Source organism: Thalassophryne amazonica, chromosome 21 (genome assembly GCF_902500255.1).
Source record: "Thalassophryne amazonica chromosome 21, fThaAma1.1, whole genome shotgun sequence".
NCBI classification, from domain to species: domain Eukaryota; kingdom Metazoa; phylum Chordata; class Actinopteri; order Batrachoidiformes; family Batrachoididae; genus Thalassophryne; species Thalassophryne amazonica.
Window position 1 is genome coordinate 15,617,757 of NC_047123.1, and position 26,695 is coordinate 15,644,451.

General features: G+C 40.2%; 2 protein-coding genes across 2 annotated transcripts in view; one reads left to right on the plus strand and one right to left on the minus strand.

Moving 5' to 3' along the window:
- The first annotated feature begins 3,215 nt into the window (after positions 1–3,215).
- On the plus strand, positions 3,216–23,108 carry slc35a1 (solute carrier family 35 member A1). The gene is made up of 8 exons (XM_034162489.1): positions 3,216–3,382; positions 3,519–3,699; positions 10,824–10,983; positions 11,124–11,276; positions 11,401–11,467; positions 19,683–19,859; positions 19,939–20,073; positions 22,449–23,108. The coding sequence occupies exons 1-8, from the start codon at positions 3,373–3,375 to the stop codon at positions 22,580–22,582; spliced, it is 1,017 nt and encodes a 338-aa protein (XP_034018380.1). The 5' UTR covers positions 3,216–3,372; the 3' UTR covers positions 22,583–23,108.
- Positions 23,109–24,688: 1,580 nt separating this feature from the next.
- rars2 (arginyl-tRNA synthetase 2, mitochondrial) overlaps positions 24,689–26,695 on the minus strand; it is a 39,440-nt gene continuing 37,433 nt past the window's right edge. Inside the window, exon 20 of the mRNA XM_034162417.1 lies at positions 24,689–25,531. Coding sequence (XP_034018308.1) covers positions 25,445–25,531 — 87 coding nt within the window. The 3' untranslated portion in view covers positions 24,689–25,444. The remainder of the gene's footprint in view (positions 25,532–26,695) is intronic.

Below are 26,695 nucleotides of genomic sequence, written 5' to 3' on the forward strand. Positions count from 1 at the left end.
GAGTATGTGCAATTTGTCCAAATATTCACTTAATCTATTGTAAACAATTCTCTCAAATACTTTAGAGAGAGTAGGCAATACAGATATTGGACGATAATTACGCATATTATTTTTGTCCCCAATTTTATATACTGGGATGACTTTTGCTATTTTGATTTTTTTTTTTTTTTTTTTAGGTACAACACCATGTATTAAGGACAAATTTATACAACAGACAAGTGGTTCAATAATTTCATGAGCCACATATTTTATAATTTTACTACAAATACCATCCATCCCTTCAGTGCACGAACGTTTCAGTCCCATTATGATTTTAAGGACTTCAGCTTCATCAGTTGGCTTCAGGAAAAATGATTTAGAATAGTTACCTTTTAGATACAAGTGATATGTAGCACCCCCTGGTGGCCTTGAAATCTTAGATAGCAATTCTCCTATGGAGTTAAAATAATTTTTGAAACTATTGGCAAGTTCTTCATTTGCCTGTTTGCTTTTGGTGTCAGGAAGAACAGTTGTTTTTTTACCCCGACTGAGAACTTTATTTAGTACTTTCCAGCATTGCTTTTGGTCACCAAGGGCAGCCTTCAAATCTTGTGAATTTTGATTTCTCTGACTTATTCTTATCAAGTTAGTCAGTTTAGTTTTTATATTTACGATACCTGTCTTTGTTTTCATCAGTTGGCTTCTTAATAGAAAGTTTAAAAAGCTTATTTTTTGTTTTAATGGATTTCAGGATGCCCTTGGTGATCCATTTTTCCTGTTTACCAGAGAGTATTTTGTTTACTTTTTCAGGTATAGTTTTGCTTATACTGTCAGATATCTCTTGTAGAAGTGTATTATAAGCATCATCTGGAGTATTACAACGGTAAACAGAATTCCATACTTTTGCTTTAAGATGATCTTTGAGTGAGCTTAAATTTTTTTCAGATAATACTTTAGCTTTTGTCTTTTGAAGTGGTTCATTCAGGTGTCTTGTAATATCAACAAAAAGTACAATAGGAAAATGATCAGAGATATCCGACAGTATAACACCCGAGTCAAAGCGATTGTTCTGTATATTTGTAATGACATTATCAATGATTGATTTACTGGATTCGGTTTCCCTTGTATACAGATTAATTGTAGGACAAAATGATGAAGCATAGATACAATTTAAAAAATCTATTTTTGCCACATTTTCTATGGCAAGATTGATGTTATAATCTCCTAGAAGAAAGCAATTTTTGTTACAATTATTTAATGTATTGAGGAGTTCTGCCAAGCTATTTAAGAATAGATTTAAATCTAAATCTGGAGGCCGATATATTACTCCAACAATAATATTTTTATCATTTTTTATATCTAGCTCAATAAACAGGGAATCTGAAAATCCATCATCTATAGTTAAGTCTTCTCTGACTATTACAGAGTCATGTACATTAACATATACACAGACACCCCCACCCTGTCTATTTATTCTGTTTCTATTGTATAATACATAACCATCAAGTTTAAGTGTATCCAGATATGTTCTTTCATTTAACCATGTTTCACTACATCCTATAATATTAAATTTATGATTAAGGCTGGCTAACAAAGTAAGTAAGTCATCGTGATGTTTAACTAAGCTTCTAGTATTAAGATGTAGTATTGAGAAAGAATATTTATTAAACACTTGTAAATTTTCAGGTGAAGCCCTCTTGCAATTTATATTTTCAAAGCAATGCTGTTCAAGCACTTCATTTGATTCAGTTGTCATATCATCATACCCCATTAAATGCAATATATATTATGATATCCAATGTGTACATTCATTTGATACATATGCAAAATTCATCTGGCCAAGTGCAATAAAAATAAAAAGGGAAAATATCAGTAATACACCAAAATACAGTACTTCTAAAACTAGCAATAAAATAAACATACTAACCTAAACAGTAATCAGAGTTATACGATTTAAACCACCCTAATACTGCTCTAAAATAACACAACCTAATCCCTAATCTAAATTAAGTCTTCTTCAAGTTATTATACACGCAAACACACTCACACCACTACTGACGCACCGACAAAACACTCAAAGCTCACACCAACACAAAAGAACGTTAAGCAAAGTTGAAGTTTTGGTTCAATATTAGATCTAACCAACAAAATTCAGTACTCACATACAGCACAGATCTCAAGTACTAATTAGTGTAGACACAACTTTTTAGCATCAGACAGTTTAGTAATAACATGCCGCTGGTTTCGTCTGGTGAGCAAATAAAGTCGCCCATCCTGAGTCCAGCTGGCTGTCAACTTGTCTTTATATTTCCTGCGTAGCTCATCCAATACTTTTCCACGCTTCGCTGTTAGGCTTTCCAAGATGTATATCTTAGGTGTTGTTCCTTTGAGCCTTTTTTTCGCCTTATAAACCAAATCCCTGATGTTATAATGAGCGAATTTGATGATAATTCCTCGAGGTTTATCTCTTGTTAGATTTGGGTCCAAGGCGATGGCTCCTATTGATGTCCTCTAGCCTCACATTGATGTTGAGATTTTTTTTTAATAATGCCCATCACTACATGATTTGTGTTTTCACGGTCATTCTCTAGAACACCGTAGACGACAAGGCAGTTTCGTCTAGAATACTGCTCTTGTTCATCTAACATGTCCTCAATGTCATTATACTTGTTTTGAAGTTCGTTTACTTTGTCAACCGTGTCTTTCCATTCATGTTTCAATGAGTCTAACAGATTCCGCTATGGAATCTGATAGCACGCTTTATGGGCTCAATCAGAGTCAACCAAAAGTTGACTAATTTTACGGATAAACCCGCAATCCTGAAATAATGCGTCGATTTGTTTGCTTACCATATAATTTATGGCATCGCCAGGGTCCAGTGGTTGTAATCCTACCACTGGGTCGTGTTTTCCTTTACTTTTGTCCTGTTGCATCTTATGTTTGTTTGACGATCCACTGCCACGCCGCTCCATTAGTAAGATAAAACGTCCTGGCCGAACGGTAAATCCAAATCAGCTATACAGCGGGCGAATAGTAGAGTCAACAATATATTCTCTTTTGGGACACAGCCGAGGCAAAAAAAATAGCCCAAGGTTTATTAATAAACCATACCATTGTTGGTCGATCTGAACCAAAGTTTGCTACACACCTCTCATGTTGACGTCACCTCTGTTCCAATATCATAAGAAGAAGAAGAAGAAGGTGGCGGTAATACTTCGTGTAAACTGGTTGCCAACCGCTATTAAACACGAAGAAGAAGACGCATCATCAACAACAAAAAATCATTGCTATCGAGTTAGTTTGAACATTGATCAGTTTTAATAGCATGTAATGTTCAGGAATAGGTGATTTTTTTCCTTCGCCCCTCTGACGGACACAAAGTTAAAAGTAATAATGGCCAGCGGTGAGTAAGAGCGAGCACCAGCTAGCTGTTAATGGGAACATAACGGCACGTTGTGTGTAATTGTGCCTTTTCTTTTTTTGACATTTGTCGTTCCGTTTTGACGCTGTTGAACTGACTTTTTTTTTTATCCCATCAGAGAACGTGAGTGTGGTTTTCAAACTGTATTGCCTGACAGTGATGACGCTGGTGGCAGCTACTTACACCGTGGCTCTGAGATACACCAGAACTATTTCGTCGGGAGAAATGTACTTCGCTACGACTGCAGTGTGCATTTCTGAGGTTATTAAACTGCTGCTGAGTCTGGGAATGCTGGCAAAGTAAGTAAAAATCTGGGAAATGCTCACCTGGCAACGAACGTTAACCTGGACCTGATGTAGGAACACCGATAGGTAAAATTAGATTATATCAAATGTTGCAATGGCAACTGACTCCAACACCGAGCACATTGGATTCCATGTAGGCATCTGAATCTCATCACTGACAACTATTCGATACGCATCTCAATATGCTACCAGCGATACATGACGATATGATGCAATATGATTCACCCCTGTTCCCAATTCGATGCAGTATTTGATGGCGATTCAATTCCTCACAACGCAATACGATTAGAGATAGGCATTATTGAAAAGATTTTGGATTACACAGTCGACTGGATTTGGACACCACTATGGTTCTGGTGCTGGATCAAATAGAGGAACATTTGGCAGAAAAGTCTGCAAATATGACCAACTTTACAACACAGAGTCAAAAAACAACAAAGATGCTCAAATGACCTGCAATTCATGGAGGGAAATTGCACACAGCATAATGTTGATTTGGAGGTTGATGATTGTATAAAGAAGTCCACCTTGTTGAGGGACAATTGAATCCAGAAAAAGCCACTGTTGCTGTGGTAAATTTCATTAAGACGCTCACCAACGTGGCGGAGAACTTTAAAAGGGTCATGCGCACGTCTGCATCATTGCATGGCCACAGAATTACGGAGTTGTAGAAGCATAAATCAGGCTTTAGGATTTTAAGGTACCACTCCGCAGCGGACTTAGAAAACAGAGTGACTTCACTAAATGTAATCCTTTATAATGCACATAATGTCCAGTGATTATTTAAAGCAGGAGTTTATTTTTTTAGATGATGTTTTGACCATTAAATGAGGCAGGTCCCTATTCAAGATCGGGGGGTTTAATCAAGGAAATGCGTAAGGCTAGTTGGTGCTGGGGATTCTTTGTAGATCGTTTGTCGCCTCCTGACTGTAACTAATCCATTATATACATATAGATTTTTGTCCTTCTTATACATATAGTGGATTTCGATTTTAACGGACAAAATTCGCTGGTCCACCTAAATCCATTATGTGTGAGTTTTAATGTATACATCAGAGACAGACCAAACTGTTCATGCAAACTCTACACAGCCATAAAATAATGATCTGATGTACTGACAGCATTGTGACTCTTCCTCAGAAACCAAAGCTGACATTGGAATATTATGCTTTACTTTGCGTTGCTTCACGTTAGTCATTAAAGTGTAAGTTTTCTGAACTGCAGTTTGTATTTCTGTCTGAACCCGACGCTGTTAATCTCTATTTCCTTTCTAAACTAATTCCCAGCCAGCGAACAAGAAGAATTGCTGCTAGATCCTGCATTTTTTCTTTAAATGAACAAAAATGAAGTTTTCATCATTTGAAGATTTGTTGTCAGCACACAGAGTAAATGAAGTTTTTTAATGACCTGTTGGCCTTGTTTCTCTCAGAATTAAAAAATCACAGCTTGATGAAAACTTATCCACATAAGACATCTAGAAGTAGTTTAATTCCTTATCGTGGAATTTCATGTGAATAACCAGCGTTTTTCAAGAAGGCCCTGTTAAAGCTCTTGTTTTAACAGCTGTAAGTCTTTTCTGTAATTATTTTATTCATCACAACAGTCCCAGTGTTCATCATGCCTGTCCGTCGTGTCTTGAGCCATGAAAATAAACCCCAATAATGATCCATCAAGACAAAAAAGTATGTTAAATTACAATGTCATGATTGCTGATGCTATCATCAGCGGTCCAAGATGGCAGCAGCGCTTCCACAGCGCCGCCAGTGGCTATTGACTAAAGTGCATCAGCGTGTTGTCTCATGGTACTCTGTTCTCTTTGGCAAAGTTCTACTAATTTCTGTTCACACAGCAGAGTGGCTGTGTATTTGATTTGTCATCCTGCTAAAAGTATCAATCAATCAATTTTTTTATATAGCGCCAAATCACAACAAACAGTTGCCCCAAGGCGCTTTATATTGTAAGGCAAGGCCATACAATAATTATGTAAAACCCCAACGGTCAAAACGACCCCCTGTGAGCAAGCACTTGGCTACAGTGGGAAGGAAAAACTCCCTTTTAACAGGAAGAAACCTCCAGCAGAACCAGGCTCAGGGAGGGGCAGTCTTCTGCTGGGACTGGTTGGGGCTGAGGGAGAGAACCAGGAAAAAGACATGCTGTGGAGGGGAGCAGAGATCGATCACTAATGATTAAATGCAGAGTGGTGCATACAGAGCAAAAAGAGAAAGAAACAGTGCATCATGGGAACCCCCCAGCAGTCTACGTCTATAGCAGCATAACTAAGGGATGGTTCAGGGTCCCTGAACCATCCCTAACTATAAGCTTTAGCAAAAGGAAAGTTTTAAGCCTAATCTTAAAAGTAGAGAGGGTGTCTGTCTCCCTGATCTGAATTGGGAGCTGGTTCCACAGGAGAGGAGCCTGAAAGCTGAAGGCTCTGCCTCCCATTCTACTCTTACAAACCCTAGGAACTACAAGTAAGCCTGCAGTCTGAGAGCGAAGCGCTCTATTGGGGTGATATGGTACTACGAGGTCCCTAAGATAAGATGGGACCTGATTATTCAAAACCTTATAAGTAAGAAGAAGAATTTTAAATTCTATTCTAGAATTAACAGGAAGCCAATGAAGAGAGGCCAATATGGGTGAGATATGCTCTCTCCTTCTAGTCCCCGTCAGTACTCTAGCTGCAGCATTTTGAATTAACTGAAGGCTTTTTAGGGAACTTTTAGGACAACCTGATAATAATGAATTACAATAGTCCAGCCTAGAGGAAATAAATGCATGAATTAGTTTTTCAGCATCACTCTGAGACAAGACCTTTCTGATTTTAGAGATATTGCGTAAATGCAAAAAAGCAGTCCTACATATTTGTTTAATATGCGCTTTGAATGACATATCCTGATTAAAAAATTACTCCACGATTTCTCACAGTATTACTAGAGGTCAGGGTAATGCCATCCAGAGTAAGGATCTGGTTAGACACCATGTTTCTAAGATTTGTGGGGCCAAGTACAATAACTTCAGTTTTATCTGAGTTTAAAAGCAGGAAATTAGAGGTCATCCATGTCTTTATGTCTGTAAGACAGTCCTGCAGTTTAGCTAATTGGTGTGTGTCCTCTGGCTTCATGGATAGATAAAGCTGGGTATCATCTGCGTAACAATGAAAATTTAAGCAATACCGTCTAATAATACTGCCTAAGGGAAGCATGTATAAAGTGAATAAAATTGGTCCTAGCACAGAACCTTGTGGAACTCCATAATTAACTTTAGTCTGTGAAGAAGATTCCCCATTTACATGAACAAATTGTAATCTATTAGACAAATATGATTCAAACCACCGCAGCGCAGTGCCTTTAATACCTATGGCATGCTCTAATCTCTGTAATAAAAGTTTATGGTCAACAGTATCAAAAGCAGCACTGAGGTCTAACAGAACAAGCACAGAGATGAGTCCGCTGTCCGAGGCCATAAGAAGATCATTTGTAACCTTCACTAATGCTGTTTCTGTACTATGATGAATTCTAAAACCTGACTGAAACTCTTCAAATAGACCATTCCTCTGCAGATGATCAGTTAGCTGTTTTACAACTACCCTTTCAAGAATTTTGAGAGAAAAGGAAGGTTGGAGATTGGCCTATAATTAGCTAAGATAGCTGGGTCAAGTGATGGCTTTTTAAGTAATGGTTTAATTACTGCCACCTTAAAAGCCTGTGGTACATAGCCAACTAACAAAGATAGATTGATCATATTTAAGATCGAAGCATTAAATAATGGTAGGGCTCCTTGAGCAGCCTGGTAGGAATGGGGTCTAATAAACATGTTGATGGTTGGATGAAGTAACTAATGAAATAACTCAGACAGAACAATCGGAGAGAAAGAGTCTAACCAATACCGGCATCACTGAAAGCAGCCAAAGAATAACGATACGTCTTTGGGATGGTTATGAGTAATTTTTTCTCTAATAGTTAACATTGTGTTAGCAAAGAAAGTCATGAAGTCATTACTAGTTAAAGTTAATGGAATACTCAGCTCAATAGAGCTCTGACTCTTTGTCAGCCTGCTACAGTGCTGAAATAGAAATCTGGGGTTGTTCTTATTTTCTTCAATTAATGATGAGTAGAAAGATGTCCTAGCTTTACGGAGGGCTTTTTTATAGAGCAACAGACTCTTTTTCCAGGCTACGTGAAGATCTTCTAAATTAGTGAGATGCCATTTCCTCTCCAACTTATGGGTTATCTGCTTTAAGCTACGAGTTTGTGAGTTATACCACGGAGTCAGGCACTTCTGATTTAAAGCTCTCTTTTTTTGGAGGAGCTACAGCATCCAAAGTTGTCTTCAATGAGGATGTAAAACTATTGACGAGATACTCTATCTCACTTACAGAGTTTAGGTAGCTACTCTGCACTGTGTTGGTATATGGCATTAGAGAACATAAAGAAGGATCATATCCTTAAACCTAGTTACAGCGCTTTCTGAAAGACTTCTAGTGTAATGAAACTTATTCCCCACTGCTGTGGGGAATAAGTATCAGGACAAATGTCATGGTGTTAGAGATGGAAGCCCCAGATTCAGTGAGGAAAAGTCTAAAAGCATATTTGTTTCTTCCAAGCGCTAAATAAGCTGACTCTATTTAGTTCAAGTCTTCAGGCAGGTAGATGCTCATCAGTTTAAAGCCCAGAGTAGATGATACACATGATTTTTCAGTTGCCCCAGATGAAAGATTAGCATCATGAAAGAAATGTGGCATTATCTGTTTGACAGGTTCAAGGACGGCTGCTGTCATGTTGTGTGTGACCAAGACTCCCTTCAGAAATATCACAGTGTTTGGCATTCCTGTGATCCACTTGAGAAATGTGGCTTGAAATGATGCCTAATCTGAATAAAAAAAAATGCACATGGAATATGTTTCTAAACAGCTGATAAGAACAGTCACCCGCACCAGGAACAGCCTGTCCATTCTGCTGTCGTAAATGAGCTTTATTGTCTTTTTTTAATGACGGGTTTTGTGTGACATGTCTGCAGATACAATCTTCAGTTGTTTTGATTGTCGGGTGTGGTGACGTTTCATCGCACAGTCCGCACGCATCAAATTGCTGTTTATAAGACTAAACTTGTAAGACTGCATATTACTGATGTGACTATTTGCACGGGATTGATGTAACCTGATTTAACAGACTGTTTTACAGGAGTTAAAAGTAAGGGGTAGTGGCCAAGTGGTAGTGCACTTGGTTTTAGTGCAGAAGGTTCCCTGTTCAAACCCCGCCGTCACATTTCTTCATGTGATGTGGGGCATCTGGTGTAAAACTTTTGCCAAGTCAACATGCAGATCCAGCTGGGTTTGCTGTGGCAACCCCAAATAAAAACAAGGGAGCAGCTGAATTTTTTTTTTTTTTTCTTACAAGAATTTTAAAAAGCTTTGGAATCTTTACTGAGATGTGAACACACAGTCTGTAAAAAATGACTGAGATGGTGCATTCATACTGGAGATAAATCACTGTGAAACTCTGGTAATGACTTTACCCCACCTCCCCATAGAAAACTAATCTTGTCCAGAGTTTCAGAAACTTAGTTTTTTCTCCTCTCTCTTTATCCCCCACTACTGTTGACAGGTGGCTTTGTGGGATGAGAGTTTGACTACCAAATATATAGGCTGGTGTTTGATTCCAGGTGTATTCCACTGTCAGTTCTTGATCTGGTAATGGTTCAATGGTTCTGGTTCATCTAGTAACCAGCTCTTCACTCTCACAAAGATCCTGGAGGGGTTTTGGGAGTATACCCATCCAGTCTACTTGCATTTTGTAGACTTGGAGAAGGTGTATGATCGGGTACCCCGGGAGATACTGTGGGAGGTGCTGCAGGAGTATGGAGTGAAGGGGTCCCTTATCTGGCCCATCTCATCTCTGTACTCACAAAACGAGAGCTGTGTTCGGGTTCTCGGCAGTAAGACGGACTTGTTTCCGGTGGGTTTTGGCCTCTGTCAGAGCTGCTTCTTTTCACAAATCCTGTTTGTGATATTCATGGACAGGATATTGAGGCGAAGTTGGGGGGAAGAGGGTTTTCAGTTTGGTGGGCTCAGGGTCTCATCACTGCTTTTTGCAGATAATGTGGTCCTGTTGGCTTTATCAGCCTGTGACCTCCAACACTCACTGGATTGGTTCGCAGCCGAGTGTGAAGCGGCTGACATGAGGATCAGCACCTCTAAATCTGAGACCATGGTTCTGAGGAGGAAACCAATGGATTGCCTGATTGATTCACCAAGTGAAGATGTTCAAGTACCTTGAGGTCTTGTTCACGAGTGAGGGGACAGTGGAGCATGAGATTGCTCTACTGTACTGTTGTGATGAAAAGGGAGCGGAGTTAAAAGGTGAAGCTTTTGATCTGCTGGTCAATCTTCATTCCTACTCTCACCTATGGTCATGAGGGTTGGGTCATGACCAAAAGAACTAGATCGTGGGTACAAGAGGCCGAAATGGGCTTCCTCAGGAGGGTGGCTGGTGTCTCCCTTAGAGATAGGGTGAGAAGCTTGGTCATCCTCGAGGAGCTCGGAGTAGAGCCGCTGCTCCTTTGCGTTGAAAGGAGCCAGCTGAGGTGATTTGGGCATGTGGATCTGACCCCAGTCAGAGGTGGTTAATGTGGCCAGGGTTTGGGGCCCCCTGCTGGAGCTGTTGCCCCCATGACCCAATTTCAGAGATAAGTGTTTTAAGATGAGCGAGTGAGTGAGTGAGTGAGCTCAACTCAACGCACAGTTGCATGGTAGAGCTCATCTCGACTGGGTAGAGAGTAAATTACATTGTACACTTTTCAGAACTGCATTGTGTTAAAACAATACATTTTGTAGCTCAACTTGACTGGTGAGGTGTGAAAGCGCATGCGCAGTTGCATGGTAGAGCTTCACCTCGATGGGTAGTTCATCTTGACGAGACACCGGCGTCTTGTTCAGGGGGTGATGTTGGCTGTCATTTGCCTCGTGCTACTGTATCCAGGGATAATCACCAGCACCAATCAGCTTCAGGGCCTATACTTGACTTCCTACTTCTTCTTCTATTTAATTTGTCTTAATTGCTTGTGGTGTCTGAAAATGTGGGAGCCGCTTATGGCTATAATTTTGTTTATATTTGTTCCAGAGAAATGGCGAGCCCCAGTTGGCTAAAGAAGGCCATCGTGGAACATATATTCTGCAGTCCAAAAGAACTGCTGAAGCTGAGCATTCCCTCAATTGTTTACGCATTCCAGAATAACATGGCCTTTATTGCGCTGAGCAACCTGGATGCAGCGGTTTACCAGGTATGAAACAAACATAGTCACTGTTCAAACAGACACAGACAAGCAAAGTTTCAGCTGGGTGGAGTTTTAGTGTGTTAATGTCAATATTGTGTTAAATGCGCAATGCAAGGGTTGACGCTGACGTCATCTTCCATGTGTAGGTGACTTATCAGCTGAAGATTCCGTGCACTGCCCTGTGCACAGTCTTCATGCTGAACCGCTCTCTGAGCCGGCTGCAGTGGTTCTCAGTCTTCATGCTGTGTGGGGGCGTCATTCTGGTCCAGTGGAATCCTGCACAGGCCACCAAAGTGCAGGTGGAGTTGATATGAGATAGAAATTAAATCCCTCTGTGAATTGTGGTACTTTTTTTTTTTTTTTGGGCTATATGAATTTCTTCTCAGTATTTTGTGTTTTGTCAAATTCTCAATCCCCCGACAGATTGAGCAAAACCCTTTTCTCGGGTTCGCAGCCATTGCCGTTGCAGTCCTTTGCTCTGGATTTGCAGGTAAAATTGTGTTTAAACAGCCAGGAGTAGCTTCACCTATCCATCAAACACTGAAAGCACCAAATAACAGTCATGCTTGCAATCACAGTTTACTAATTACACCTGTGTGTGGTGACAACGGGGGAGGTACTCTGTGTGTCCATATTTAAACTAAGTAACAGACTTTTGATGTGGTTTGGACCAAACGTGATGGAAAAGTGACTTCATTTTGAGAAAAATTATTTTAGAAGTCAAGGTCATAATTTTAGTCCAGTGCTTATGTGTTGAGCATATGGAGTCCATGGACTTGCCAGCGCATCCAGGACATTTGACCGTACCTTCAGTAATTCCACTTTTAAAGTACATGGGTTACATATCAAAATGGTCAGAACAATTTCATCTTTCTGAATGACAGATTCAGATTTTTTTTGTGTGTGTTGTCAGGTCTGCTTGGACAATTTGACCACTTGTGTTACTACCCAAAGTGTTTACATTTTGTAATGTGAACTTCTAAATGCTTTGAGTATGTTGATGGGAACAGGATACAGTGTCAGTATTGAAAAATTTCCTCCATATTTCACCATAGTGTTTGTCCTGCCTTAAGTTACCCACTAAACAACTTGATTCCGCACCTGTATAGAGTGCACACCTGGCGGGCCGTCTAATCACCTGCTCTGTGGTCTGCTGTAATTTCATAATCTCACTGGCACTTTACAGCTCTATTTATGGTTTTGGTGAAGCTGGTGGCACCTTCACCAGTAGGGTGTCTGGCACCAGTTGCTGTCTGGCATCAGCAACTCACAATGACTCCAAAAAGAGCCTGTTATCTACAAAAATAAATGCCTATTCTGAAAAGTAAAACAAAACATACAGTAGATATGTTAACACTATTAGGAAACAGCACAAGTTAACAGTTTTAGCACAATCGTACAGTACTTTTAAAAGTCTGAAAAAGAGCATCTGTGAGTGCTGTAGTTTATTTATTGCCTTAAACCACCACATTGGTGCACTGATTTCAACAATGTGCTGAAATTTAATTTCTTTATTTTATTTTTTCAAAAAATAAATACACCTTGATGACTCCTCACCTGGGAAGACTGGTACCTCTGTGGCTTTGAAAGTAACGTGCGATTTTAAGTGACGTGAGAAAATTCACTGTTAAACTGAAAGTTTATTTTAAATGTTCAGTAAACATAGAATATTTCAAAAGTCAAGAAGTACCATATTTTCTGGACTATGTTACATTTTTATTTATTTAAAGTAGTTTGAGAGGTCCTGCAACTTATGTAAAAAAAAAAAGGGGGGGGGATTCAACAGGATAGATAAACGGTTACAAATAAAGTTGAGTATGCTTTCAGTATAGTGGAAATAAGAAACATCATTTAAGACCAATTTTTCTTTTTTAATTCAGTTTTTTTTCTCTGTTTTCTGTATTGTGTTGTATAAAGTGCCTTGAGGCGATCTCATCGTGAGTTGGCGCTACAGAAATGAATACATTTGATTTTTGATTCAGTGTAAAGCCTATGGTGTTTAGGCTACTTTGTGACTGAATAGTCTTTGGTTTTTGACTTACAGTCTGGAAAATATGGTAATCATTAACTAACAGATTTCACTTTTGGTAAAAATAATTTTTACTATAATCTAGCAGCTCCAGTCTCTGATTGTCCCTTAAAAAAAAAAGTGCATGTAAATGTACAATTTACGATGTAAATAATCAATCAATCAATCAATTTTTTTATATAGCGCCAAATCACAACAAACAGTTGCCCCAAGGCGCTTTATATTGTAAGGCAAGGCCATACAATAATTATGTAAAACCCCAACGGTCAAAACGACCCCCTGTGAGCAAGCACTTGGCTACAGTGGGAAGGAAAAAACTCCCTTTTAACAGGAAGAAACCTCCAGCAGAACCAGGCTCAGGGAGGGGCAGTCTTCTGCTGGGACTGGTTGGGCTGAGGGAGAGAACCAGGAAAAAGACATGCTGTGGAGGGGAGCAGAGATCGATCACTAATGATTAAATGCAGAGTGGTGCATACAGAGCAAAAAGAGAAAGAAACAGTGCATCATGGGAACCCCCAGGCAGTCTACATCTATAGCAGCATAACTAAGGGATGGTTCAGGGTCACCTGATCCAGCCCTAACTATAAGCTTTAGCAAAAAGGAAAGTTTTAAGCCTAATCTTAAAATTATACATACATTTACCATGTAATGGTTTTTCATGCTCAAAGCAGCCTAAAATCAGTCAATCAGTTTTATTTATATAGCGCCAAATCACAACAAACAGTTGCCCCAAGGCGCTTTATATTGTAAGGCAAGGCCATACAATAATTACGTAAAAACCCAAACGGTCAAAACGACCCCCTGTGAGCAAGCACTTGGCGACAGTGGGAAGGAAAAACTCCCTTTTAACAGGAAGAAACCTCCAGCAGAACCAGGCTCAGGGAGGGGCAGTCTTCTGCTGGAACTGGTTGGGGCTGAGGGGAGAGAATCGGGAAAAAGACATGCTGTGGAAGAGAGCAGAGATCAATCACTAATGATTAAATGCAGAGTGGTGCATACAGAGCAAAAAGAGAAAGAAACACTTAGTGCATCATGGGAACCCCCCAGCAGTCTAAGTCTATAGCAGCATAACTAAGGGATGGTTCAGGGTCACCTGATCCAGCCCTAACTATAAAATTTAGCAAAAAGGAAAGTTTTAAGCCTAATCTTAAAAGTAGAGAGGGTGTCTATCTCTCTGATCTGAATTGGGAGCTGGTTCCACAGGAGAGGAGCCTGAAAGCTGAAGGCTCTGCCTCCCATTCTATTCTTACAAACCCTAGGAACTACAAGTAAGCCTGCTGTCTGAGAGCGAAGCGCTCTATTGGGGTGATATGGTACTATGAGGTCCCTAAGATAAGATGGGACCTGATTATTCAAAACCTTATAAGTAAGAAGAAGAATTTTAAATTCTATTGTAGAATTAACAGGAAGCCAATGAAGAGAGGCCAATATGGGTGAGATATGCTCTCTCCTTCTAGTCCCCGTTAGTACTCTAGCTGCAGCATTTTGAATTAACTGAAGGCTTTTCAGGGAACTTTTAGGACAACCTGATAATAATGAATTACAATAGTCCAGCCTAGAGGAAATAAATGCATGAATTAGTTTTTCAGCGTCACTCTGAGACAAGACCTTTCTAATTTTAGAGATATTGCGTAAATGCAAAAAAGCAGTCCTACATATTTGTTTAATATGCGCATTGAATGACATATCCTGATCAAAAATGACTCCAAGATTTCTCACAGTATTACTAGAGGTCAGGGTAATGCCATCCAGAGTAAGGATCTGGTTAGACACCATGTTTCTAAGATTTGTGGGGCCAAGTACAATAACTTCAGTTTTATCTGAGTTTAAAAGCAGGAAATTAGAGGTCATCCATGTCTTTATGTCTGTAAGACAATCCTGCAGTTTAGCTAATTGGTGTGTGTCCTCTGGCTTCATGGATAGATAAAGCTGGGTATCATCTGCATAACAATGAAAATTTAAGCAATGCCATCTAATAATACTGCCTAAGGGAAGCATGTATAAAGTGAATAAAATTGGTCCTAGCACAGAACCTTGTGGAACTCCATAATTAACCTTAGTCTGTGAAGAAGATTCCCCATTTACATGAACAAATTGTAATCTATTAGATAAATATGATTCAAACCACCGCAGCGCAGTGCCTTTAATACCTATGGCATGCTCTAATCTCTGTAATAAAATTTTATGGTCAACAGTATCAAAAGCACCACTGAGGTCTAACAGAACAAGCACAGAGATGAGTCCACTGTCTGAGGCCATAAGAAGATCATTTGTAACCTTCACTAATGCTGTTTCTGTACTATGATGAATTCTAAAATCTGACTGAAACTCTTCAAATAGACCATTCCTCTGCAGATGATCAGTTAGCGGTTTTACAACTACCCTTTCAAGAATTTTTGAGAGAAAAGGAAGGTTGGAGATTGGCCTGTAATTAGCTAAGATAGCTGGGTCAAGTGATGGCTTTTTAAGTAATGGTTTAATTACTGCCACCTTAAAAGCCTGTGGTACATAGCCAACTAATAAAGATAGATTGATCATATTTAAGATCGATGCATTAAATAATGGTAGGGCTTCCTTGAGCAGCCTGGTAGGAATGGGGTCTAATAGACATGTTGATGGTTTGGAGGAAGTAACTAATTAAAATAACTCAGACAGAACAATCGGAGAGAAAGAGTCTAACCAAATACCGGCATCACTGAAAGCAGCCAGAGATAACGATACGTCTTTGGGATGGTTATGAGTAATTTTTTCTCTAATAGTTAAAATATTATTAGCAAAGAAAGTCATGAAGTCATTACTAGTTAAAGTTAAAGGAATACTCGGCTCAATAGAGCTCTGACTCTTTGTCAGCCTGGCTACAGTGCTGAAAAGAAACCTGGGGTTGTTCTTATTTTCTTCAATTAGTGATGAGTAGTAAGATGTCCTAGCTTTACGGAGGGCTTTTTTATAGAGCAACAGACTCTTTTTCCAGGCTAAGTGAAGATCTTCTAAATTAGTGAGACGCCATTTCCTCTCCAACTTACGGGTTATCTGCTTTAAGCTGCGAGTTTGTGAGTTATACCACGGAGTCAGGCACTTCTGATTTAAAGCTCTCTTTTTCAGAGGAGCTACAGCATCCAAAGTTGTCTTCAATGAGGATGTAAAACTATTGACGAGATACTCTATCTCACTTACAGAGTTTAGGTAGCTACTCTGCACTGTGTTGGTATATGGCATTAGAGAACATAAAGAAGGACTCATATCCTTAAACCTAGTTACAGCGCTTTCTGAAAGACTTCTAGTGTAATGAAACTTATTCCCCACTGCTGGGTAGTCCATCAGAGTAAATGTAAATGTTATTAAGAAATGATCAGACAGAAGGGAGTTTTCAGGGAAGACTGTTAAGTCTTCAATTTCCATACCATAAGTCAGAACAAGATCTAAGATATGATTAAAGTGGTGGGTGGACTCATTTACATTTTGAGCAAAGCCAATTGAGTCTAATAATAAATTAAATGCAGTGTTGAGGCTGTCATTCTCAGCATCTGTGTGGATGTTAAAATCGCCCACTATAATTATCTTATCTGAGCTAAGCACTAAGTCAGACAAAAGGTCTGAAAATTCACAGAGAAACTCACAGTAACGACCAGGTGGACTATAGATAACAAATAAAACTGGTTTTTGGGACTTCCAATTTGGATGGACAAGACTAAGAGTCAAGCTTTCAAATGAATTAAAGCTCTGTCTGGGTTTTTGATTAATTAATAAGCTGGAATGGAAGATTGCTGCTAATCCTCCGCCTTGGCCCGTGCTACGAGCATTCTGGCAGTTTGTGTGACTCGGGGGTGTTGACTCATTTAAACTAACATATTCATCCTGCTGTAACCAGGTTTCTGTAAGGCAGAATAAATCAATATGTTGATCAATTATTAAATCATTTACTAACAGGGACTTAGAAGAGAGAGACCTAATGTTTAATAGACCACATTTAACTGTTTTAGTCTGTGGTGCAGTTGAAGGTGCTATATTATTTTTTCTTTTTGAATTTTTATGCTTAAATAGATTTTTGCTGGTTATTGGTGCTCTGGGAGCAGGCACTGTCTCTACAGGGATGGGGTAATGAGGGGATGGCAGGGGGAGAGAAACTGCAGAGAGGTGTGTAAGACTACAACTCTGCTTCCTGGTCCCAACCCTGGATAGTCACGGTTTGGAGGATTTAAGAAAATTGGCCAGATTTCTAGAAATGAGAGCTGCTCCATCCAAAGTGGGATGGATGCCGTCTCTCCTAACAAGACCAGGTTTTCCCCAGAAGCTTTGCCAATTATCTATGAAGCCCACCTCATTTTTTGGACACCACTCAGACAGCCAGCAATTCAGGGAGAACATGCGGCTAAACATGTCACTCCCGGTCCGATTGGAGAGGGGCCCAGAGAAAACTACAGAGTCCGACATTGTTTTTGCAAAGCTACACACCGATTCAATGTTAATTTTAGTGACCTCCGATTGGTGTAACCGGGTGTCATTACTGCCGACGTGAATTACAATCTTACCAAATTTACGCTTAGCCTTAGCCAGCAGTTTCAAATTTCCTTCAGTGTCGCCTGCTCTGACCCCTGGAAGACAACTGACTATGGTTGCTGGTGTCGCTAACTTCACATTTCTCAAAACAGAGTCGCCAATAACCAGAGTTTGATCCTCGGCGGGTGTGTCGTCGAGTGGGGAAAAACGGTTAGAGATGTGAACAGGTTGGCGGTGTACACAGGGCTTCTGTTTAGGGCTACGCTTCCTCCTCACAGTCACCCAGTCTGCCTGCTTTCCCGGCTGCTCGGGATCTGCCAGAGGGAAACTAATGGCGGCTAAGCTACCTTGGTCTGCACCGACTACAGGGGCCTGGCGAGCTGTAGAATTTTCCACGGTGCGGAGCCGAGTCTCCAATTCGCCCAGCCTGGCCTCCAAAGTTACAAATAAGCTACACTTATTACAAGTACCATTACTGCTAAAGGAGGCCGAGGAATAACTAAACATTTCACACCCAGAGCAGAAAAGTGCAGGAGAGACAGGAGAAGCCGCCATGCTAAACCGGCTAAGAGCTAGTAGCTGCGCTAAGCTAGCGGATTCCTAAAAACACAGAAGGTGAATAATGTGTAAATAATTTAGAGGCGATTCAGCAGAGGGAGTGCTTTAGTTAAGGCACGTAAAAATTACACTGTGAAACAAATCGTTATCTAGGTAACTAGATCAATCTAACTGCGCAGATTAAACAGCTAACAGATACAGCAAAACACCGCTGTGCTCCGGAACAGGAAGTGATACAATACCGCAGTGACCTGCGCAGTAACCGCAGTTAAGTGAGTTAACTCAACTACACACCAGGAGCAGTTTGGGGATTACTGGTGTCGCCAATGTAACGGTCCCCCTGCCTTCACCGTGCAGGCATCATTTCACAGCATCAGCAGCAATTCATCGATTATCACCTCGTTTCTGCTTCAAACTGCGCTCCAGTCATCATCTATCTCAGCAACAGATATCTGAAGCTTTTGTACAACAATCATTAACACATAAATTTGGCATTATTTCATAATAAAAGATGGGGGAGCGATCGGAGCGCCACAACAGCATGTCCGAGACTGACTCTCTGAGTCTGACTCTCTACACCCAAAGCTATCAAAGGGAATAATGTGATTATTAACCATCAAATGACAAAGTAAAACCACTTAAATCATTCTAAAGTCAGTTTTAAGCAGAAATGACACGATAATCTGTGAATTGCTGCTGACTCTCCGAAATGATGAAGGCGGGGGGACCGATTTTTAGGGGGTACTATTTGGTCTGCGACCCTGGCCTTGTTCAAGGGACCTTTTGTGGGATTCCTGATAGGGAATCAAACCCTGGATCCTCTGGTAATAAGCCCTCCTCTCAGACTTCCAGGCCACCACTGTCTTAAGCCCGGTTCACACGACAGGATTTTAAAATTATCTTTAGGTTTCCAAAACCTGAGACCACACATGTAAAGATAAAAAAATCATAGCTTTAACAGGTTTGGTCGTACAGTGTGTGGTGTTCAGCCACACGGTAATAACAACACCACCACACACGAACAGATTTAACACACGGACATTTACAGTTCAGACAGGAAATCTCGCAAAGATCCTCAAGATTAAACGACTTCAGAGTAAACAAACAGAGGTACTTTGTGGACTATTTAAAACAGAGGGAAAAACGACACAAAAAGTGAAAGGAAAGGCGTTCTTTAAAGGAGTGGATACAGCGCAACCACCGGATTTTCTGGTAAGTCAGAACAGCTGTTTTGATTTTATTTTCCGCTCCGTACGTCCGTCACCTTGCTTTCTGATTGGCTGCACGTCACATTCAGCAGGCTGTGAGCTCGTTTGTGGTCGGAAGACACACTACACGCTGCGATATCGGGCCAAAAAAAAACATGTTAAATATCCCCGATTTGCGATCGGAGCACTCCTGACGCCCTTCTGAGCAGATCAGAGCGCTCTTAACCCACCCCACACGGCAGGAATATCTAATGAGATTATCTTTGACGTCATCACGATTGTCGGGGGTTTAGTTACTCTGTTCACACACGGACAGGCACACAGGTGTAAAAATAACTATCGATTCATTTGCCAAAGAATTGTCAGTTTGCACATTTACACCCTCACAAGTTTTTGTTGACTTTGTAATTAAGGAGTGTACTTTGAGAAGGTCCTGAAGAGCTCGGACACATCTTTGTGGGTGAGAAACATCCAGATGTATTTATCGGGCATCTTGGCCACGCTGTTGGGCGTTTACCTGACTGACGGGGACAAAGTCCTGGAGAAAGGTTTCTTCTTCGGGTACACGCCCTGGGTCTTCTTCGTTGTGTGTAAGTCATGGTGCAAAGCCGCAACGTTTTGACTGATGGCATCCACGCTAACACTCAGTGGTTGTTTGTGTACATGTAGTTCTGGCCAGCGTGGGCGGTCTGTACACATCTGTGGTGGTGAAGTACACAGACAACATCATGAAGGGTTTTTCTGCTGCCGCTGCCATTGTCCTGTCAACAGTTGCATCAGTCCTGTTGTTTGGACTGCAGATAAGTATGTCTTTTGTTTTAAATACTTACTTGCTTATCTTAATCAAATAAAATAGTTTGTGTAGCTCATGTTCAGTTTAAACGACCATAGTAGTTGGTTTGACATTTCAGCCACAAATAAATTATTACAAACAATATTTTTGTCACACACAGAAAAGTTAATCTCACTCTCTCATCTGTTTGAAGATTGGAAAGTACGACCTAAAGTGTTAGGTTCTTTCATCACAGTGAGACCTCCAAAAAGCATTGGACAGGAAACGGACTTCAAAGTTTAGATGTTGTATTGAAGAGTTGTTGCACCGGTACAGAGTTATCTCAGTGCTGGGATCTTGACCTGGCCGCTTGCAAACACCAGGAACAAAGAACCCCGACTTTCTTTGTTCTCTAACTTTTGTAACCTGCCCAAGCCACCCCCATATGGGTGGTCCTGAACCTGGCTTGAATCAGTGTCTGTGTGAGCTGCAGGGTGGTGAAAGTGGGCGGTGTCTTCGCGGTGTGTTCATGGTTATGTAAAAATCTTAGTGTGTGTTTATGTATGTAGTGTAATTTCACGCAGTAAAACAGAGGGTTCATCATGCTGATTCTTTTTCCAAATACACATGAATGTTTTGGTTGTATCAATTAAACATATATAAAAAGATCAGATGGTTTTATCAATTAGACAGCTGTAAAAGGATCTGATAGTTTTGCCAAATACAAGGACATTTTGGATGTGTCAGCCATTTTGTGTTATGCATCATGGAACACTCTTAAAGTGTCAACACATTTTGTTTCATTGTGCTACTGTAAACATTTGAGCTTTACAGTAAGTCTGCGACATAATCAAATTAGAGATGGAAATACATTTAAATATTTTGAGTTTATTAGAACAAACTAAATTAACCAGGAAAGGCAGTTAAAAGGTCTTTCAACTTCTCCTTTTTCAGTTTTACAGTTTAGAAAGGTTTCACTGATGTCAATTAGTTGATTAACTGAAAGGGGTGTGTGTGTGTCTGTAATATTTTAATCACAGATGTGCCATTTATTCCACTTGTTCAGCTTCTCTTGTGTTTTGACTTCTAAAGGGAGAAACATGATCATTGTGGGGAAATATGGAACGACATACTGTATACAGATGTGAACTGGAAATTAACACTAGAATTACAGAGGATAGACCTTGTGCGTGTTAATATTAAAAAGCCTAATCTGTACTGCAGGTTAATGAAGCACTGTATTGAAGTGCTGTTCAGGAAGGTTTCAAAAAGCTGTTTCAGAACTTTGTTTGAGTATATCAAACAGGAAAACACTGGCATCTTACTGGGCAGTTCATGAATGTGCATCCATTGCATTGTATTTCATATTTAAAGGGTACAGTCAGCACGGTCTGTATTTGCGTGTACCTCCTATTAAAAAAAAAATGCTTTCATATTTTTGCTTCTATTTTATAATAGGCACGTGGCCTCTGTGTGCATGCATATGGCTTCGATCACACACAAACTGGGGAGAGCTGACTTTTGCCATTTGGTATGGTTTTGTATTTTAGGTGAAGGATGAATGCTGTGAAAATTGAAAGTTGAGAGGGCAAATATTTTTGGAGAAACTACAGATATTAGCTAACAACAGTGAAGAATTGACATTGATAATTACATTTTGAACTCACACGCCATTCCATGATTTGTGTTTTTCAATTGGTCAGTTTAGTTAAGTCTCATGTTGCTGTTACCATGAGTGAGTTAAGTCTCATATCATCATCATATCATAAGTGAGAAGTGTATTGCCTTTGATGTTTTCCGCCACCATCTCTGTTTCTGCATGTCTAACATTGGGAACCACCTGCTTGCAGCAGAATGCAAAAAAGACAAAAACCTCTCCATGTGTACGTGTAACTTTGATCACGGAGAAACTGGGGTGAGCTGACATTTGCCGTTTGGAATGCTTATGTCATTTGGGTCAAGGATGAATGCCGCCAAAACAGAACGTTGATAGGATAGTGTTGTTAGTATTATTGATTTATGTACAAAAAGAGCCAATTTAGAGCCTGTGGATCCCCACAGGCTCTATTTGTTTATTAGTACACATTAAACTTGTGTCAAGATGGCATCTGTAGTGGACATATTGGATAATGGTGTCGTCCATTTTCAAAAGGAACCTTCCAGAGTCTCCCAAATACATAGAAATGGTTTGAGACAAGGTAAAAATTTTAGACTGATACCCAGACCAACAGGGTGAAAACTTATCTTTGTTGAGCGGGGTGGGGGGGATAATTAAAAGGACCTAATCACGGTGTAAAACTATTGGCTAGTTAAGAGTTTAGATTTAAAAATGGTAAGATTAGGTGTTGTCACCTTATTAAACTACACTTTCATGTTTTTGTTTTTTCCCCTCTCTGAACATCTGCAGCCGCCACCTTTGCTTCTGGAGCCATGTTAGTTTGTGTGTCCATCTACCTTTACGGGCTTCCAAAGCAGGACACGACCCGGCTGACCCTGCATCACACAGACATTGAAGCCAAACAAAAACTCATCAACGTGTAAATCGCTGGGATGACAAGCCCAACTGGAGGACCAGGTCTGTATCAGGGGACTAACCCTCTCTGAACTTTGAGATGCAGGAGCCACTCGTGGCAACAGTTACACAGAAGTCAGTCAGTGTTGCAGTCAGGACTGTCAAAGACTGTCAAAGTTGATCTGAAGAAAACCTCTTTAAGGACAAGATGTTGTGGTGTTCTTTTACCATGTGGGAAACTGAAATTTTTATTTTAGGTTATGTCTTACAATATTTGTGTTCTTTTAAATCCTTTGCTGCCAACTTTTAGAATGACTTTGGGTTTATAATGTGAATTTACACATTTGTTGAGTTTGGGTTTATAGTGTGCATCCAGAAAGTATTCATAGCACTTCACTTTTTCTACATTTTATGTCATGTCACAGTCTTATTCCAAGAAAAATGTTCCCTCAGAAATCTACACATAGTACCCCATAATAATAATTTTTTAGGATTTTTGCAAATTTATTAAAAATAAAAAAAAACCCAATAAATCACATGTACATAACATAATTTGGAGCTTCATGGCAAAGGCTGGAATACAGCCTTTGCCATGAAGCTCCAAATTGAGCTCAGGTGCATTCTCTTTCCACTGATCATCCTTGAGATGTTTCTACAGCTTAATTGGAGTCCACCTGGGCTAAATTCAGTTGAATGGACAGGAATTGGAAAGGCACATACATGTCTACATATGAGGTCCCACAGTTGACAGTGCATGTCAGAGCACAAACCAAGCATGAAGTCAAAGGAATTGTCTGTAGGAGACACTGGAGGATGCTGGAGACACAAATCTGGAGAAGGGTACAGAAACATTTCTGTTCCTTTGAAGGTCCCAATGAGTACAGTGGTCACCATCATCTGTAAATGGAAGTTTGGAACCACCAGGACTCTTCCTACAGCTGGCCACCCGTCTGAACTGAGAGATTGGGGGAGAAGGACCTTGGTCAGGGAGGTGACCAAATGACCAATGGTCACTCTGTCAGAGCTCCAGCATTCCTCTGTGGAGAGAGGAGAACCATCCAGAAGGACAACCATCTCTGCGGCAATCCACCAATGAGAATTGTATGGTAGAGAGGCCAAAGGGAAGCCACTCCTGAGTAAAAGGCACATGACAGCCAGCCTGGAGTTTGCCAAAAGGCACCTGAAGGACTCTCAGACCATGAGAAACAAAATTCTCTGGTCTGATGAGATGAAGATTGAACTCTGGTGTGAATGTCAGGTGTCATGTTTGGAGGAAATGAGGCACCATCCCTACAGTGAAGCATGGTGGTGGCAGCATCATGCTGTGGGGATGTTTTTCAGCAGCAGGAAGTGGGAGACTAGTCAGGATTGAGGGAAAGATGAATGCAGCAATGTACAGAGACGTCCTGGATGAAAACCTGCTCCAGAACACTCTTGTCCTCGGACTGGGGTGATGAGTCATCTTTCAGCACGACAATGACCCTAAGCACACAGCCAAGATATCAAGGGAGTGGCTTCAGGACAACTCTGTGAATGTCCTTCAGTGGCTCAGTCAGAGCCCAGACCTAAATTTGATTGAACATCTCTGAAGAGATCTAAAAATGTCTGTGCACCGACGCTTCCCATCCAACCTGATGGAGCTTGAGAGGTGCTGCAACAAGGAATGAGCAGAACTGCCCAAAGATGGATACACCAAGCTTGTGGAATCATATTCAAGAAGACTTGAGGCTGTAATTGCTGGCAAAGGTGCAGCAACAAAGTATTGAGCAAAGGCTGTGAATACTTATGTCCGCAAGCTCTTAGTTTTTCATTTTTAATAAATTAGCAAAAATTTCTAATAACTTTTTCATGTTGCCATTATGGGGTGTTGTGAGTAGAATTTTGAGGGGAAAATGAACTTACTCCATTTTGGCAGTCAGAGGAAAGGAAAAGAAAAACCTCACAACTTCATCTTATTAAGGAATTTTATTTACACTATGATTCGCAGTCTTATGGTAAACTTTGAGGGTCAGACTTAAATAACCATCAGATTAACATAAGCAGGAAGGTTGCCTATATGATTACGTTTTGTCATGTCGCCACTGTTTTGTTTTTTGTTTTTTTTAAACATGTTACGTTTGACATTCTGTTATGAAAACACTTTGAAAGCTTTTATTAAGCCTGAACAGAATATAAAAATGGCTGCAGTTTCTGAATTACATTGAATGTAATTGTCAGAGTACGAGCAATAAACTGCAGTACTATGCAAAAAGCTTTGACATTTCTCAGTTTTACTTTGAAATACTTAATATAGATTTGTGGTTTGTTTTTTATTCAGTCAAACAAAAAATAACAAATCTAAACATTCCTGTTGGAACAAGAATAAAATGAGGAAACCAATCATTATGCACTTAAACCTTTGAATAAAACAAAATAAACTTTAACAAAATAGTTAGTGTAAAATGTATTGCACAGTGCATAATACAGATGGTAATAAAATAGAACAGTCAAAATAACTAGAAAAGTAATCAAATACAGCATCATCTTATGAACCGCAGACCACCTGAAAATGTTATTTCTAGATGTTTTAGGTACATTCAGTTTGCCTCAAATCTTTGCACAATACTGTACAACATACAAAAACAACATATTGCCAAGGAGCGGCCTGAGTGCAGGTTTCACCTGAATTGTTACAATATTAAAAAAAAAATAAAAACTGGTTATAGTCTAGTCCAGTCTTCTGTCATACAAACATCAATTCTTTAATAATTAAGTGAAAACAACCTGTTGGTTCCTGAATCAAGATGCCAACTGAACACAGCCGGAAGAGCTGTTCTTAATTAACGCTCTGTTAAATTAACTCAGTGCAGCATAAACAAAATGACATTCAGTGAAAAACCTCGTGACTAGTTTCACATCTTATCCACTGGTGTGATGCCCAGAATCCTCATCCCTTTGGCCAGGACTGAGCGGGCTCCGTGAAACAACCGTAACCTTGCCTGTTGACATGGAGCAAATGTTAAAGACACCATAGAGTTTATATGTACCTTTTACACTTGTCAACTTTTCTCATTAGTAAACAATCAAATCACATCTAGCTCCTGTTTTCTGTACACTGATTAAGAGATCCAGGATCAACTGGCAGATCCTGGTCGTACCAAAGTAGTTTATTCAGTTCTTCAAACCCAAATAAATATTTGATTAGACAAACTGGAGTCAGTCTTTTGAGATGACTGCACCTCCTGTGCAGTCATCGTCTTTTGTCACTACAACAAAAACTGAAGCACCACAATTGAAAGGTGCATATGAAAATAGACAAGCCCAAAACAAGAAAATGCAAGTTAAAATAATAAAAAACATGAATGGCATGTCTAAGGAATACTATATTGTTTAATGTACAAGGTAAATATTAATGTTGCACAAATGAGAATAATGTGCCTGACAGAAAATTGCACTAATACTATAAAATGGCTTGACAGCATTCTTAAAGGGCATGTCACATGCCAATCAACACTCTTTTAAAAAAAATTATACAGTTGTGCTCATAAATTTACATGTGCTAGTGGATTTTTTTTTTTTTGCCATTTTTCAGAGAATATGAATAACAATTTTTTCCACTCCTGGTTCAGGGAGGCTCCTTGGTGTCCCACATGTAGCATCTTAGCTTAAGCCCCGTTTACACATAGACGGTAAGAGTTCCCGGAAGCGTCCCGGAAGAGTTTTTGGCCGTCTTAAGGATCACACGCCGTTGTTAACACTGGCACTAGGGGGCGTGGCTTAGTTCTGGCTTTACCGGGAATCATCGAAAAAATTATTCAACATGCTGAATAATTCCAGGAGCGCTCCCAGAGAATTCTCGTGATGACGGAGACAACGCGAACAACGGCATTTGATACTTTTTAATCGCCGTTTCATCCTGCCCCTTCCTGTAGTGCCGCAGTTTACACCGTAGTAATTGGCGGCCAGCGTTGTATCCCTAATCAACAGCGTGTAAAACGGTGATAGAGCCCACATCGGCGTCCTCAAGGGCGTTTTAACCGGCGACAGAGGCAGACAAAACGGCGGCGCTAGCGGACAGTACGCCATTCTAAACGCCACCTCCCGGTTAACGGCGTTCCAAATGGCCGATAGGTGGTGGTCAATATAAAAACGCTAGCGCGCTG

What these genes read in the sequence shown, in the direction of transcription:
- slc35a1 (XM_034162489.1), top strand. An exon ending in CCTTTGCTCTGGATTTGCAG is followed by an intron (nt 11,468 to 19,682) that starts GTAAAATTGTGT and finishes TTTGTAATTAAG; the next exon opens with GAGTGTACTTTGAGAAGGTC. An exon ending in CTGGGTCTTCTTCGTTGTGT is followed by an intron (nt 19,860 to 19,938) that starts GTAAGTCATGGT and finishes GTGTACATGTAG; the next exon opens with TTCTGGCCAGCGTGGGCGGT.